The sequence below is a fragment of the Ornithorhynchus anatinus genome, chromosome 11 (genome assembly GCF_004115215.2).
Source record: "Ornithorhynchus anatinus isolate Pmale09 chromosome 11, mOrnAna1.pri.v4, whole genome shotgun sequence".
NCBI lineage: Eukaryota > Metazoa > Chordata > Mammalia > Monotremata > Ornithorhynchidae > Ornithorhynchus > Ornithorhynchus anatinus.
In genome coordinates this window covers 1541562-1558082 of record NC_041738.1, presented here as the reverse complement: position 1 = coordinate 1558082, position 16521 = coordinate 1541562, and the positions used below count along the sequence as shown (strand labels likewise).

The 16521-nt window shown below is 63.9% G+C and overlaps 1 protein-coding gene across 1 annotated transcript; it reads right to left on the bottom strand.

Annotated features, from left to right (window-relative positions):
* Positions 1–579: 579 nt before the first annotated feature.
* On the bottom strand, positions 580–8867 carry SEMA4C (semaphorin 4C). Its single transcript, XM_029076066.2, has 15 exons — positions 8629–8867; positions 6444–6590; positions 5352–5500; positions 5191–5253; positions 4678–4776; positions 4469–4565; positions 4144–4260; positions 3865–4016; positions 3583–3758; positions 3343–3487; positions 2993–3215; positions 2785–2897; positions 2402–2559; positions 2197–2264; positions 580–2028 (listed from the first exon to the last, which is right to left on the bottom strand). The coding sequence occupies exons 2-15, from the start codon at positions 6553–6555 to the stop codon at positions 1193–1195; spliced, it is 2508 nt and encodes an 835-aa protein (XP_028931899.2). The 5' UTR covers positions 6556–6590; positions 8629–8867; the 3' UTR covers positions 580–1192.
* Between the last annotated feature and the right edge of the window lie 7654 nt (positions 8868–16521).

Below are 16521 nucleotides of genomic sequence, written 5' to 3'. Positions count from 1 at the left end.
GGTCCCCCCCACGTCCCCTCCCGCTCTCCCGGGCCCCGACCTCTGCCCGGCCAAGGCTGCCCGTTCCCATCGTCACCGTGGGAAAGGCCCGGCTCCGGCCTGCCCCGCTCCCAGGGGACCCCGGCCTGTCGGGGGGGGGGGGGGGCATGGAGCCGCCCCAACCTCCGCCCCCGCCTCCCCGCAGCCCGGCCTTCTGGTAAAGGCCCACCCCCGGGACCCTTCCGTCCCTCCCTCCCTCCCTCAGTCAGCCCCTCTGCCCCCCTCCCTTCCCCTCACGGAGCCAGCTCTTCTAGCACCCAGAGAGAAATCTCAGGTTTTCAGCTTTATTTCTCAATATAAAAATACTCAAATATTTACAACAAATAAATACGCGGACACACAATAAGTTACACAGTCGGGACTTGCTCCTCAGAGCGGGGTGGCCCAGACGCGGCCTCGCCGCCCCCCCGGCTCCATCTGGGAGAAAGAAGAGTCGGAAATGCCCGGATTCCAGGGAGCCTTGGACACGCTCCCTTTCCTCCCCTCCCCCCACCCCCAAGGGGCCCATCTCCCCCACCCCCCCGCCCCCCGCCCCCCCAAGAAAACGGGCTCCTGGCAGGCCAGGCCTCAGCCTTTCCTCTCCCGGGGCACAGACCCTCCTCCCACCCCGGCCACCCCTCAGCCCTTGACTTCACGGAGCATAGATTCCCCCCACCCGCCCCTGGTCTATGTACACCCTGTCTCCTGCCACCCTTCCCCTGGAGGGAGCGGCCAGAGATGGCCCTCCGCCACAAGATTGGGGAAGGCACAGAGCCAGACACTCGGGTCCCTTCCCCCTTTCCCTTTTCCTTGGGGAGGTGGTGTCCTGGCCCGTCACCAGCCCCTCATTCTCACACACACACACATATACACACACACTCATTGCACATGCACACGCACACGCACACACAAACACACGTACAGCCCACTGGGATAGCGGGGCCCTGCCTTCTGCTTCCTCGCCTTCCTCTGTCCATCGCAGTTGGCGGGGTTCGGCCTCGCCGGTCGCCCGGAGGAAGGGGGCGGGCCCCTCGGCCGCCCCGGGCCGAGCCCTCCCTTGGAACCGGGCCCACCCCACGGGCCCGTGGGCGCCCGCGTCCCGTCACGTCCCTGAGGTAGCTGTGCCTGTGCAAACGCCGGAGCCGAGCCCGCCGAGCCCGCCCCGCCGGGGCCCTCACACCGACGACTCCTCGGGGTTGGAATCGGGCAGGGGCTGGCGCTGCTGCAGCTTGCGCCGCAACTCGTCCGCCAGCTCGGGCAGGGGGTGCCCGGGCCCCGCCCGCTCCTCACCCCCCAGCTGTAGCCGCACGTAGCCGTTGGCGCCGCCCGCGGGGCGCCCGCCCCCCAGGTGGAGCCGAGTGGGAGAGGGGAGGGGCTGGCCGGGGATGCCCGGCGGGGACGAGGGGGGTCCGCCGCCCGGCTGGCAGCGGGCGTGGCCGGGCACGATCTTGAGGGAGCCGTCGGAGTAGTAGTAGCCGGCCGGGTCCCACAGCTTGTCGTCCGGGTCCGGGCCCGGCCGGAAAGGGGGGCCGGCGGGCTCCTTGGGCAGCTCGAGCGGGTACACCAGGGTCCTCTCGGCCGCCTTGGCCCCCGCCTTCTCCAGTTCCTCCCGCAGCCGCCGCCGCAGCGACAGCACCAGCAGCAGCAGCACCAGGCAGACGGCGCCCAGCGCCACCACCGCCAGCCACACCAGCCCCAGGCTCTCCAGCGGCGCCCGGGCCTCCAGGGTGACCGCCGGGCCGGCCGCCACCGCCACCAGGTAGCCCTCGGCGGCGAGCCGCGCGCCCTGCTCCTCGGAGAAGCAGTGGTAGGCGCCGGCGTGGCGCGGCTGGGCCGCCAGGACCACCAGGGCCTGCAGTCGCGGGTCGTAGAGCGGCGAGCCGGGTTGCTCAGCCGGGAGGTCGCGGCCCCCGAAGGTCCAGCGGGCCCGGGCCAGGTTGGAGGACAGGCGGCACGGCAGCACCAGGTCCGTGCCCACCGCCACGGTGATGTTCTTGGGCGTGATCTTGACTGCGGCAGGGAGAGGGGAGGTCGGCCAGGTGGGTTTGTGTCCGGGGAGCGCCACTCTCCTCCTCGGCACCCCCGGGGCCTGCTGGGTTCCGGTTCTTTCTCCACCTCGCCTCCAGCTCCCCCACCCCCGGGGCCCCCCCGACCCCGGCGGACAGGCTGCGGACTCACCTTTCCTGCTGACCCGTGAGCTGCAGAGTGTCGGATCCGGGCTGGCGATGTCCTGGAGCAGCAGGGACCTGGGAGATGGGGCGGGGATGAGGGGCAGGAGGCGGGGGAGGGGTCAGGGTGAGGAGTCGTTCCCCCCTCACCCAAGTCGGTCCCGCCCCAGCTCCGCCCCCGGGCCCCCGCCCCCACCGCCAGGAGGCCGGCTCACCAGGGGTGCCCCCGGAGCGGCACGCAGCGGCTGGTGTTGGGGCTCCAGGCGCAGTAGGGATCCCGGGCGAGGACGCAGTCGGCACAGGAGCGGTACTTGCTGCAGTCGGCCAGGGGCAGCTGGGCCAGCTGGGAGCGGGAGCCGGCGAACAGCAGTCTCTGGTGACGGGGTGGGGGGCGGGAGGAGACGGGGGAGGCGTCAGCGGCAGCCGGAACCCGGGGGGGGCGGGGGCCGCGGCCCAGACGGTCAGGAGGAGTGCGGACGGGGGCCGAAGAGACGGCAACGGGGGAGGAGAGAACCAGGTGGGGGGGAGGGCGGGGTGCGGTGGGGGGTAGGAGGAAGGAGAGGGGTGGGAGGCCAAGGGCCGGACAAGGTGGCCCTACCTTGTCCCGGGCCAGGACCAGGCTCTCCACCGGCTCCTGGTCAAACACCTGCAGTTCCTCGATCACGTGGACGCGGGGCCCCAGGCTCACGGCCTTAAGCAGCCAGCCCTTCTCTGCAGGACGGTGGGGATGGCGTGAGGGAGGGGAGGTCACGGAAGCCAGAGACCCCCCCCCCGCACCCCGACCCTTCCGGCCCCGGGCCCCGTACCCGTCCCGATGAAGAGCACGTCATAGGCCGTCCCGTCCGCGCCGGCCACGCGGTCGGCCACCAGTCGCGTGAAGTTGGCGTCCTTCTTCACCAGCAGCGGGCGGCCCCATCGCGGCCCCACCTGCCCCTCCATGAGCGGGTGCTTCTTGGCGAAGTTGAGGGTGTTGTCGGGGAGCTCCAGGGAGCTGGCGTAGCCGTTCCGACGGTGCCACGCGTCGATGCACTGTGCCGGGGCAGAAAGGCCAGTAGGTGGGGGGCGGAAAGATGAGGACGAGGAGGAGGAAGAGAGGAAGAAGAGGAGACGGCCCCGTGCTGCCCAGGGGCCGGTGAGACAGGGACGGGGGACTCACCGAGCCGGGCCGGGGGCTGGGCACGGGGTCGGTGTAGCGGCTCCACTTCTGCGCCTGCTCCCGGTACTCCTTGTAGGGCCCCTCGAACACCCGCTGCACGTCCGCCAGCTGGTACTGGCACACGGCCGAGAGGTCCACGTCGCCCCTGCGGACGGACCGGCGGACGCGCCGGGTCAGTCGGAGCCCGGCAGGCACCCCTCTGCCCCCCAGCCCGGTCCCCGCCGCCCGGGGATCCCTCACCAGCGGGCGTGGAAGACCCCGAAGAAGGTGGTGTTGGGCCAGGTGGGCCCCGGCAGGGTGTGCAGGGCCTGGAGCTGGTTGAAGTGGAGCTGGCGGTCGGGGGCGGCGCAGACCAGCCGCGCCTTCAGAAACGTCGTCCACTTCTTCTGCAGCGTCCGTGCGCCCCCAACATCCCCCTGCGCCGTGGAGAGGAGGGCGGTGAGGTCCGGGGAGCTTGTCCCGGCCCTAGGCGGCCCCGTGCTGCCCTGCCCGACGGCCCTCCTGCTCACACCCTGGCCGCACCTTGCACACGCGGGCCACGCGGGCCACCACCTGCTCGGCGTAGCAGTCGTACTCGACCGCGCGCTCGCTGAAGAAGAAGTAGATCTTGTCGTCATCTCCCGAGGCGCTCCCCACGCTCTCGGGCACGTGGGCCGAACCCACGAAACGGGGCTCTGCGGGGAGGAGGGGCGGCCGGGGGTTAGACCCGGGGAGCCTGGGGGAGGGGGCGGTGGGGGTGCACGCCGGTCCGCCCTCCCCACAGGCCGCAGCGGAGGGACGGAGCAAGGTGGGGGGCCTCACCGTTGAGCCAAGAGATGAGGTACTCCGTCTTCATGGAGCGGTGGGGGCCCAGGTTGCGGAGGATGACGGATTCCGTGCCCAGAAAATTGTTAAGGGTCGCTGAGTACAGCTCGCCGTCTGCGGGGGAAGCGAGGGGTTGATGGTCTAATGGTCAGAAGCCGGGTGGGGCGGGTGGGGGCAGGGGGGAACTCTGTAGCTGGCCCCAGGTCCACCCTCCAGTCCCCCAGCAGGCCTACAGCGGGCAACGGTGGCCCAGCCCTCCCCCGGGACCCCGCTTCCTGCAGTGGGCAGTCCGGTCCGTAGGCCAAAGGGCCGCCTCACTCACCCACGATGAGGCCGGTGTGACCCGTGGTCGGGTCGTAGGGACACTTGCCCTTGCCGTCCTCCATCTCCCCCCGCTCCAGGGAGAACGTGGCCGTGTCCTACGCCCGGGAGAACAACGTGTGAGCCGGAGCCGGGCGGGGGTCCCGGCGTGGCGAGGGGTGTGGAGGGGCCGGGGGCGGGGCCGGGGCCGGGGCCGGGGGCGGCACTCACGATATAGGCGCACTTGGGCTGGAAGGCGTAGGTGCCACAGGTGTACAGGTGGGAGGAGTTGTACGGCTGCAGGAAGCGGATGAAGTTGAAACACTCCGTCTGGGGGAAGAGACGTGGGGTCAGAGGGGCACGGGAGCGGCACAGACAGAGATAGGGAAATGCATGCGGCCCGGTAGAGGGCAAAGAGCACGTGGATCCCGGCTTCCCCGCAGCCCACACCTCGACCCAGGAGCCCAACAGAGGAAGCAGAGACCCCAGTGGTCAATCCCGGTCTTTCTTCCCTCCAGACCCGTGCCGTGGGAGGGCAAAGAATGAGGCGCGTGGTTGTTCTGGTTGGCCCGCTGGGACCAACAGTCCCAGCAGTCCCAGCAGCCCCCCACGCACTTCCACTGGTGGGTGACTGCCCTGCAGCGCGGCGGCCTGGGGGAAGGAGAGGGTATGGCGACTGCTTCCTCGCCTTGGCCCGATTCCCGCGGGCTTCCGTCGGGCCTCCGTCAGGCCCAAGCCCCCTACCTGGTTGCTCTTCCCCTTCTGAGTACATTCGGTCTTCTTTTCTTCAGGAGCTTCCCAAGGGATCTGGGAGAGAAAGGTAGAGTCAGCACTGCTCCCGCCCCCGAACTCAACCCTGCCATGAGCCTCTGGCCCTCCCCAGTCCCCCTTGCCCCCCACCTCACCTTTCCTTGCAGCTCCAGGGCCTCCAGGCCCAGGGCGAACAGGGCCTCCCGAGCCCCCACGTACAGGATCCCATTGGTCTCGGTCAGCGTCAGGGTCAGGAAGTCCCGCACGCCCGCGTGGGAGAAGCGCCGGGCCACGGACGCCAGCTCTGTGGGGCCGCGGATGGTCAGGGGGGTCGTGGTGGCCGGCTCCCCGCCGGCCGTCCAGGGCCCCTCACCCCGGCCCCCGTTGACCGCCTAGGGTCCCTCACCCTGTCCCGGGCCCGAGCCGGAGGACGGAAGCGGCTCCTGGCCGACGAGGGGGAAGGAAGGGTCTCTCGGCCACAGCGTCTGGCCGGAGGCAGCCGTCATCAGGGTGACGGATCTCCCGGCCGGGGTCAGCGGCCCCTCCGTCCGGCCCGGAAGCCCGGGCGCTTCCTCCTTCCCCTCCCGATTCCCAAAACGGAGAGGGAGGAGTGGGAGCCCAAGAGGCCGACTCAAAACTGGGGGAGGGAGGGAGAGGCTGCTGGACTTATTCCTCGGTCGCACCCCCGCCCCACCCCCGCTGTCTGGCCCCGACCCCTCCCCTGCTCCCACCCACCGGTGCCAAGGCTCCAGGTCAGATCGGCCAGTAGCCCGGATGGCCCATTAGCCCCAGGGCGGCCCAGGCAACAATAGCAGGTGAGCTGGTGAGCTCACGAAGCCCCTGGAGGGCCCGCTGGCTGCCACAAACAGCTGACGTCAGCAGGGCTGCGGCCAGTTGGGATGGGGAGGCCCCCAAGGGCTCCGTGGGGGGAGTTGGAGGAGGGGATGGCACGTCCCCTGCCCGGCTCCCAGCACTCCTCTCTTGGAAGGCAAGGGCAGAGAAGGGGTTCCCATATCCCTTCCAGGGGGGGAGCTGTCCCTAAGGCACGGGCTGGGCACCCAGTGGGTAACGTGCCTCTTCCTGCAGAGCTGTAGCCCCCGGGGGCCCGGCGGGACCCTGGGGACCAGGGGAGGCCGGGAGGGCAGTAGAAGTGTGTGTGTGTGAGGGGGATCCCTATCCTCCCGGCCCTCCCCTCGCCAGGCTAGGGGCCTCCCTCTGCCCCTCACCCACCAGGCCTGGGCACTCACCCCCATAGGTCACCGTCTTCCTGGGCACCAGGTTCCACCAAGCCCCGTCCCCACGGCCCAGACCCGGCAGCACCGCCGACAGCACCAGCCCAACCAGCAGGCGCAGGCCCATGGCGCCGGGCCCTCTGCTTGCCTCGGCCGCCCTACCTGGGGGAGGAGAGCGTTGGGGCTCGCTTGGTGAGGGGCCGGCGGAGGAGAGGAGAGATGGCGGGAAACCCCGGCCAAGGGGATGGGAAGGGCAGGGCAGGGCAGGGCAGGGAAGGGAAGGAAAGGGAAGGGAAGGGAAGGGAAGGGAAAGGGAAGGGAGACCCTGACCGTGCCCAGTGGGGATATCTGATCAACCCCCCAGGCCTCCCGGCTCCTTTCCAGGGCAAGGAAATTGACTCTCCCTTCCCCGCTGCCCCCTCAGTCCTGGCTGTGGCCGGGGCCTCTCCTCCCCCAACCCCCTTCAGGACTTCCTGTCATTGCAGGGGAGGGTTGGGGGAGTCAGGGCTGAGTCAGCAGGGGGTGGGACCCTTTCCATCTTTTCCATCTTCCAAATCCTAGAAGCTCCCGGCCAGACCCTTCTCCCCGGCCCCTCCCCCTGCCTTCAACAGGAAGTTGTTCGAAAAATAAAACGGGAGAAACTTCCTTCCCTCCGCTCCCCTCCCCCCACGTTTTCCTGCTCAGGCAGCTGGGCCAGGCCTCTCGGGCCCTCGGAGGCGTCGAGATTGGAGGAGGGGGGAGGGGGCGGACATCCAGCCCCGGGGGGCGGGGAGCGGGGGAGACGCCGAGGCCGCACGGGCTCAAGGTGGGGTCCCGGGGTCGCCGGTGCCCCTCCCCCCTTTGTTTGGTGCCTAAAGAGATGGAAGTGGCTGGGATGGAGATGGAGACCCCCGGGGCCGGACGCCCCGGCAGCCGCCCGGGGATGGGGGGGGGTGGGGGTTAAGGATTCGGCCAGGGGACGCTCAGATGTCTCCGATGTGAACGGGGGGCCGAGGGGGACCAGCCCGGGCCCGGGAGAGGGACCGGCTCTCAATCAAAGGGGCAGGGGGTGGCCCCTCCGCCCCAAGTCAAGTAAAAGGGACTTGAGGCCCTCCTGCCCCGTCCCAGCCCTCCAGCCTCAGTCAGCTCGTTAGGGACAGGGAACGTGCCTGCTAATTCTGTTGCATTGTACTCTCCCAAGCGCTTACTACGGTGCTTTGCACATACTAAGCGCTCAATAAATACCATTGGTTGACTGATTGATTGAACCCCAGGCTCCGCAGCCCCTGCGCTCCCAGGGCCCCTCCAGCCCCTGCAGCCCCGGGGGTCCCGCAGCCCCCCCGCCGACCCCATCCTCGGGGACCCTCCGGCCCCCGCAGATGTCAAGCCCGGGGGTCCTCAGCCCCTGGAGCCCCCCGGAGCCCCCGCAGCCCCCGCAGCCCCGGGGCCTCGAATGCAAACAAAGCGGGCGGGTCCGGGAGCGGGCGCGGAGGCGCAAGCCTCGGCGGCCGGGGGGCGGGCGCCCCCTCCTGGACACAGCCCCCAATCGGGTGGGGTGGGGGTGGGGATGGGGATGGGGGTGGGGGCGGCTCCCCCCGAGTCCCGGCCCCCGGTGGGGGGTGGGGATGGGAGGGGCGGGGGGGTGAGCCTTTTTGGCCGGCCGCCCCCCCGGGCGAGGGGAGGAGCGCAATCCGCTCCGGCTCCGGAGGGGGGGGTCCGGGGGGGGGGTCCTGGGGGGGGCCCGGGGGGTCGGCGCGGAGCTTGGGGGTGGGCGCGGGCCCGGGGGTCCGCCCGGAATGAAAGCCGCAGGTCCCGGGGCGGGCGGGAGACCCCGCGCCACAACAACACGCTCCGACCAACACCCAAACTTTACCCGGCGCCGGACCCGGATCCAGCCCCGGGGGGCGGGGGACACACCCCCCCATCGAGACCGGGGGAGGGGGCGGCCCGGGGCGCCGACACCCCCGACCCGCGCCCACAAGGGGGACGGGGGGGCGGGGACGACTCCGGACAGGACGGGACCGGACAAGACCGGACCGGCCGGCCGGTCCTTCGGGGGTCCCCGTGTCCCCAGCGGGGGCTGGGAGGGTGGGCGCGCGGAGGAGGGAGGGGGCGTCCGGGCCCCCGCGCGCATCCCGCGCCCCTCCCCCGCCAATCCCGAGGACAAAGCGGCCGCTCGCGCCCCGCAGCCCCCCGCAGCCCCCCGCAGCGCCCCTCTCACCTCTCGCCCTGGGCTCCGACGGGCGCCGCCTCCGTGTCCGGCCCGCCCTTCGTCCCCCTCCTCCTCGTCGTCCTCGTCCTCGTCCTCGCCGCCCCGCAGCCCCCCGGCCGGCCCGGGGCTTGAGTGGCTCCCGCGGCTCCGGGTGGGCGGTGGCCCCGGTCCCGGTCCCGGTCCCGGTCCCGGTCCCGGCGGTGGCCCCGGTCCCGGTGCTGTCCGGCGGCCGTGTCTCCGACGCGGCTCCTGCGCCCTCCCCCCCCCCCCACTGACGTCAGGGCCCCGGCAGGGGCGGGGACACGGGGGAGGGGGCGGGGACACGGGGACCCGGGGGAGCCCGCTGTGCCCACCGGCCCCCGGGACCACTCCCCCCGGCTGCCCCTCCTTCGGGGAATTGTCCGCCGCCTCCCTGCTCCATCGCCGACCTGCGTCCACCCCGCGCCGGGCCCCGGGACCCGGCGAGCCGGTCCTGCGGGCACCACGGCGGGCATCAGGGCGGGCACCACGGCTGGCAGCCGAGCCCTAGAACCTGACCTGACCCCGGGGCCCGACAGTCCCACCTGAGCCCCGGGCCTGCCCGCCGGTCCGGGCCTCCCCAGCGGGCCGGGCCCTGTTGCTCACACGAGGGGGACGGACGGACCCCGGGCCCCCAGCGCCCCGCCAAGAATCCGCCTTTCCCGTTTTTCCGGCCACCGATCCCCCGCTTGAGTCCGGAGAAAACTGGGCCGGGACGACGGGGAGCCCCCGGCCCCCAGGGTCCCGGTGGGGATGGGGGCACGGGCCCGCGAGGGACCTTGTCCGAATGCGGCCGGTGGCCGCGAGGGGCGGCCCCGTTTCAGGCCGTCAGCACATTTGGGTTATAAATCCCTATATTCATGAGATTATAAATCAGCTCCGACAGCAACTTTTGTCCTGGGTTAGAACTTGGCGCCTGAAAATCGGAGCCTGGAAGAGCCGGGGGCGTAACTGGGAGGACAGGACACTTCGGGTCCCGAAACCTCCGGACGCCTCCGGGTCCCCCAAAGGGCGCCGGATCCCCTTTTCCCCTCCCCCCGGCCCCGCCTCCACACCGCCTCCCCCTGGGCCCAGCCCACCCCACCCAAAACCAGCCTCCTGGTCCTGCGGGTCGGGATGGGTCCCTGCGAACCATTAGCGCGGGCGGGTGGGACGCGGTTAGTTTCAGATTACACTGGGGAGAGGCCCTGCCCTCCAAACCTCGGGAGCTGGGAGGAGGGCCTGCCGCCCCTTCTGGCTACAAGAGGGGAAACTGAGCCACGGAGATCGGAGAGGCTGAGCCGGCTCCGGGCCTCTGCAGCTTCAGCCCCTCTCTCCCCGACCCACCTCCGCGACCCCAGTCGCTGGCCTTCGGCCCGGGGCCCTTTGGTCACCACCCAGCTCTGACACTGAGGACCGCAGAAGGGGGCTAAGTAGGCGTGTGGGGGGGAGGCCAGGGAGCTGGCGGTCGCCATAATGGTGCCCCAACCCCTCTCCACAGCTCCGACAGCGCTCCCTGGAAAAGCTCGGGGGCCCCACGCCAACAGCTTCCCCCCTTCCCTCGGAACAGCGGCCCTAGCCTCTCCCCCTTCACCTTCCAGTAGCGGTGTGATCTAGTGGTTAGAGCCTGAGTCAGAAGGACCTGGATTCTAATTCGGATCCACCACATGCGTGACCCTGGGCAAGTGGCTTCACTTCTCTGGGCTTCAATTACCTCGTCTGTAAAATGGGGATTGAGAGTGTGAGCCTCAAGTGGGACAGCGACTGTGTTCAACCCGATGCTCCTGTATCTGCCCCAGTACTTACAACAATGCTTGGCACACAGTAAGCACTTAACAAGTACCATAATCATTATTCATTATTAAGGGGAAAGGAGATAGATTCAGACTGTTGAATTGGAGCTTTCTGAGGGGGAACCGAGACTCCCAGGTTCAAAAAACAAAAGAAATGCTCAGCAAACCAACAGGAGAAGCGTGGTCAGTGCTGGGAGGGTAGGGGCCGCCTCTGGCCCAGTCTGTGGGATGGCCCTCGGGCTTGTCTTCTGGGCTACCTGGTTTGGGTTCCTTCCATCTCCCTAGACAATGCTCAAGGTCATACCCCCCCAGCCTCCCCATCCGACCCAGGGTTGATGGGCTCCACTCTGTCCCGATCTTCCTCCGGCTCTCAGATGCCTACTGCCCAACTGACCGCCCCCAGTCCACCCAATCTTGGTTTCGCCCATCACCAGGCCCACCTGGTTTTCTTCCTTCCTCCCTGACGGCTCCTTCTCAAACTCCTTTACTGACTCCTTTGCCTCTCAGCCCTCTCTCCGAGGGTCCCCATCCTGTGCCCTTCTTGCTTTATACACCAATTTCTCTGGGACCCCATCTGCTTCGGGGGTTTCAGCTGCCACTTCGACCTCTCAAATCTACTTCACCTCCTTCAAATTCTGCTGTCCTTCCATTCGGTATTGACTTTCCCCATGCCTCTGGACGTTGCCTCAACCAAGTCCCACTGGCAAAATGGCTAAATCCCAACTCATCTTCCCTCCTCAACCCTCTTCCCCATCCCAGATGACATCACCACAGCCCTTCCTTTCCAAGAAGCTCCCAACTTGGTGACATCTTGGAAGCCACCTTGAATCTGCCTCTAAATCCTGCCATTTTTCTTTGATAATTATCCCTAGATCTACCTACCTCTTCCTCTCCACCTAGTAATTTATTGATTTATATTGATGTCTGCCTCCCCCTCAAGACTAGAAATTCATTTGGGGCAGGGAATGTGTCTTCCAACTCTGTTAGTGTACTCGCCCAAGCACTTAGTTAAGTGTGCTCTGTGCAGAGTAAGCAGCCCTCGATGAATATGATCGATTGACTGATTGGCAACGAATCCCCTGACCAAACTCTCACATCTTCTCCTGACTGGACTCCTATATCAGTCTCCCTGCATCCAAACTCTCCCTTCTCCAGTCTGTCCTACACTCTGTCACCTAAGGTGCCCTCCCAGAATGTTCACAGTCTAAGTAGGTGGGAGACCTGGTATTGAATCCCCACTTTACAGATGAGGGCAGGGATTGTGTCTACCAACTCTATGGTATTATTCTCTCCCAAGTGCATAGTACGGTGCTCTGTACTTGTGAATGCTCAGTAAATACTATTGATTGATCATAATAATGATGGCATTGCTAAGCGCTTACTATGTGCCGAGCACTGTTCTAAGCACCGGGGTAGATACAAGGTAATCAGGTTGTCCCACGTGGGGCTCACAATCTTAATCCCCATTTTCCAGATGAGGCAACTGAGGCATAGAGAAGTCAAGTGACTTGCCCAAAGTCACACAGCTGACAAGTGGCGGAGCCAGGATTAGAACCCACGACCTCTAACTCCCAAGCCTGTACTCTTTCCACTAAGCCATGCTGCTTTGGGTGATTGATGTCACCCAAGAGCCACCCCCCAGATCTTAATGTATATCGCTCCATTTATTTATTCATTTTTCTATGCCTTTGCTGCTTCTGGCAGCATCTCTAGTTTGCCTTGTTTGCCTTGTGCTCTCACTGTTCATAAACAATTTATCCTTGTTTGCTTCCCCATTGTGTTGTATGCTCCTGGCAGGCAGGGACCAGGTCGTTTACTTTTATTTACTCTTCCAACGCCTACTACACTGCTCTATCTGCAGAAGTGCTCAATGACTATTCCAGGATTGGGTGAATATGAAGTGCTCAGCTTTTTCCTTTGTTTGTAACCTCCCCCGCTCCACCCCCAGCCCCGACCCACAACACACACACACACACACACATTCCTAGGGGAGATGCGGGGTGCTGCCCCTCCTGGGTCTTTTCTACTTTGTTCTCGTTGAGCTTTAGGCCTCAATCAGTCAATCCATCGGGGGTATTTAATGAGCACTTAACTGTGTGCAAAGCACTGTACTAAGTGCTTGGGGGAGTAAACTATAACAGAGTTGGTAGCACATTCCCGACCCTCGAGGAACTTACAGTCTAGGGGGAGGGCTTCTCTCCCTCCCACCCTCACCTAATCTACCCCAGGCCCCACTCTCTTCCCCAAGGCCGGGAGGGTGTGTCAGGTCAACATTCTTTGTCATTTTGCCCCTCTCATCCTTTTTCCAGCCTGTCACCTCCTTTCTGACCACTGTGGTTCCAAGGACAGAGGACTGCATCCTAATAATAGTAATAATAATAATAATAGTAATGGTTTTTGTTAAGCGCTTACTATGTGGCCTGAACTCTTCTAAGTACTGGGGAAGATACCAAGCAACTAGGTTGGACACAGTCCCTGTCCCAAGTGGGGCTCACCATCTCAATCCCCATTTTACAGATGAGGAAACTGAGGCACAGAGAAGGGAAGTGCCTTGCTCGGGAGTGGGTGGGGGGGGAGGGTGGGGGAAGGTTACAGTAGGCTACAGACAAAGGGAAAGAGCTGAGCACTTCATAAGATGTGGATCCAGGATTAAACCCATGACCTTCTGACTTCCTGGCCTGCGCTCTATCCCCTACCCCACGCTGCTTCTAGTATTTGTTAAAGCGCCGACTTTGTGCCAAACACTGTATGAAGCACTGGAGTAGATACGAGATCATCAAGTTGGACACAGTCGCTGTCTCACATGGGACTCACAGACTAAATAGGAGGGAGAACTGTTATCTCCCATTTGACAGATGAGGAAACTGAAGCCCCAAGAAGTTAAGTAGCTTGCCCAAGGTCACACAGCAGGACAAAGGACAGAACTGGGATGAGAACCCAGGTCCTCTGACTCTTGGACCCAGGGCCTCTCCACTAGGTCTCCACTGGAGAAGCAGCATGGCTTAGTGGATAGAGCACGGGCCTGGGAGTCAGAAAGACCTGGATTCTCCCCCCGGCTCCACCACTTGTCTGCTGTGTGACTTTGGGCAAGTCACTTCACCTCTCTGTGCTTCAGTTACCCCATTTGTAAAAGGTGGATTAAAACGTGAGCCCCATGTTGGACAGGGACCTTGTTCAACTCAGTTACCTTGTATCTACCCCAGCGCTTAGAACAGTACTTGGCACACAGTGACTGCTTAACAAGTACCACAGTTATTATTACTATTATTATTAGGTCACACTGCTTTCTGAGGACCACTAGGTTGTAAGCACCCTGTGGGCAGGGAATGTGTCTACAGACTCTGTCATAATAATAATAATAATTTTGGTATTTGTTAAGCGCTTACTATGTGCCAAGCACTGTTCTAAGCGCTGGGTAGATACAAGGTAATCAGGTTGTCCCACATAATAATAATAATAATGTTGGTATTTGTTAAGCGCTTACTATGTGCCGAGCACTGTTCTAAGTGCTGGGGTAGACACAGGGGAATCAGGTTGTCCCACGTGGGGCTCACAGTCTTAATCCCCATTTTACAGATGAGGGAACTGAGGCACCGAGAAGTTAAGTGACTTGCCCAAAGTCACACAGCTGACAAATGGCAGAGTCGGGGTTCGAACCCATGACCTCTGACTCCAAAGCCCCGGCTCTTTCCAGTGAGCCACGCTGCTTCTCTCCTGAGCATTTAGTACAGAGCTTTGCGCACAGTAAGTGCTGAATGTATACTATTGATTTATCGAGTGACCTGCAGGGCAGCAGCCAGTCCTGGAACTTTGCTTTTAAGCCCAAAGTTTTTAAGCAGGACGCCCTCCAGAGTTAGGCTGGGCCACAGAGGCCCTCCCTCCCCGCCGTCACCCCCCCCCCCCCCCGCTCTTCCCCCTTCCCCTCCCCTCAGCACTGTGCTCATTTGTATATATTATTTATTACCCTATTTATTTTGTTAGTGAGGTGTATATCTCCTTGATTCTATTAATCTCGATGACGTGGTCTTGTTTTGTTTTGTTCTGTTTTGCTTTGCTGTCTCCCCCGTTTAGACTCTGAGCCTGTCATTGGGCAGGGATTGTCTCTGTTGCCGAATTGTGCATTCCAAGCACTTAGTACAGTGCTCTGCACAAAGTAAGTGCTCAATAAATACTATTGAATGAATGAATGACACCCACCCCCTCCTCAAGGAATCCTCTACCGCCAAGCCTGGGGTGGCCCTTCCCCTATGGGCCAAAGAGGGAGGGTCTTGGGGAGAGAAGGGGGCCCATAAGGAGAGAAGGAGGGTCTTGGGGAGAGAAGGAAGCGCCCTCCCCCTCCTGCGACGACTGAGGTCACAGGCCATCCGGTGGAACCCTCATCCCCTGGGGGGAATCAGAGTGGCAGTGGTAAGGGGCCTTGTTTAAGTGGCCGAGTCAGGGAGAGAGAGGAGGAGGGGGAAGGAACGGGAGGAGGGCTGAGCGGGAGGGGCTGGCTCTCAGCTATCAAAGGTGCCGGATCCTCCACCGCCTGCAGGCCCGCTCGCCCACCAGCCTGTACGATCACTTTACCCGGCCTCTCTTCGGGGGACCACCTAAAACCAGCTTCCTGGCCCCCAAATCCTGTAGTTTGGGATCGGTCCCTGCAAACCACTACCATCAGCCGGTGGGCGGTCCCCAGTGTCCGGCCAGGCCAGGGTCAGAGAGGCCCCAATCCCCAGCTCCTGCTCCTCCACCCAGGGAGTGAGGTGGGAATGGGTTCCTTCCTTCCTTCCTTCCCACTTCCTCCCGAAAGGGAAACTAGCAAAGCTGTCTCGTGTCATCCAGGTCACCCTTCCGCTCCCCACACCAAGTCCCCTTCCCTCTCCCATCGGGACGCAGGAACACATCAGTCATCGCCCCTCCTGGGAAACTCGGCCCCCGGTTCCCGCCCCACCACCATTTGTTTCAGCCCGGATGTCCCCGGCTTTCATCCAGGGCTCCGCGGCCTCAGTTGGAGAGGTGTGGACGTGAGAGCCGTGGCCTGCCTGGCGGCTGGGGGAAATGTCTCAACTCCTGGCCTGGAGGGGGCCTTCCTGGGGCCTAGGAGATCCCGGGCCGCCTCACTGCCTTCCCAATTTTGGGGGGGGAGGGGCGGCGGGGGATGAGGTCAAGGTCACTTCCCCTCCGGTGACTTCACCCAGGCCACCTCACTGCCTCCCGACTGTAGGGGAGGACTAGGGCAGAGTCGCTTCCCCTCCAGTGATCTCACACTGCGTCATCTGTCCCACCTGCTATTCACTCACAGTTCCTAAATTATCAATAATGATAATAATAACAGTAATGATAATGGTGGGGTTTGCTGAGCTCTTATTCTATGTAAAGCACTGTATTAAGTGCTGTGTCAGATACCGGCTAATAATAATAATGGTGGTCTCTGTTAAGCCCGTGTGCCAAGCACTGTTCTAAATACTGGAATAGATAAAAGGTAAACAGGTTGGACAAAGTTCCTGTCCCTCATGGGACTCACGGTCTTAATCCCCATTTTACAGATGAGGTAACTGAGTCACAGAGCAGTAAAGTGATTTGCCCAAGGTTGCGCAGCAGACATATGGCAGAGCCGGGATTATAACCCATGTCCTCTGACTGCCAGGCACATGCTCTTACCACTAGGCCATGCTGCTTCTAAATCTGGCTAATCAGATGGAGCACAGACCCTGCACTGTGTCGCCCACCCCCTTTCCCAGGTCCGGGGCCGACCTGACCTGGGCAGTCAGGAGCTCCTGGATCCCTATCGGTCAGCAGTCCGGTGGTGGCCAGAGCCAGGGGAACAGCCCCTACAGAAGCTGGAAACTCCCAGCCTGTCCCTCCTTCCCTCTCCCATCCTCCCGGGCCTCTCCGTCCTCCCCATCTAGACAAGCTGGCCCAAGCTTTCTTCCCTCTCCCCCTCTGCTCTAGCCCTGGCAAGGAGAACAAAGGTGGGAAATTTCAAAGGTGATTTCCAGGTTTCCTGAGCAAACAGAACAAATGCAGAGGATTAACTGCGGTAAGCTTTCCCGGGCAGGACCCCGGAGAGAGGGGGCTCCCAGCACCACCGTTTGAAGGGGAGGAGCCCTGCTCCTCGGCCTCATCCCAG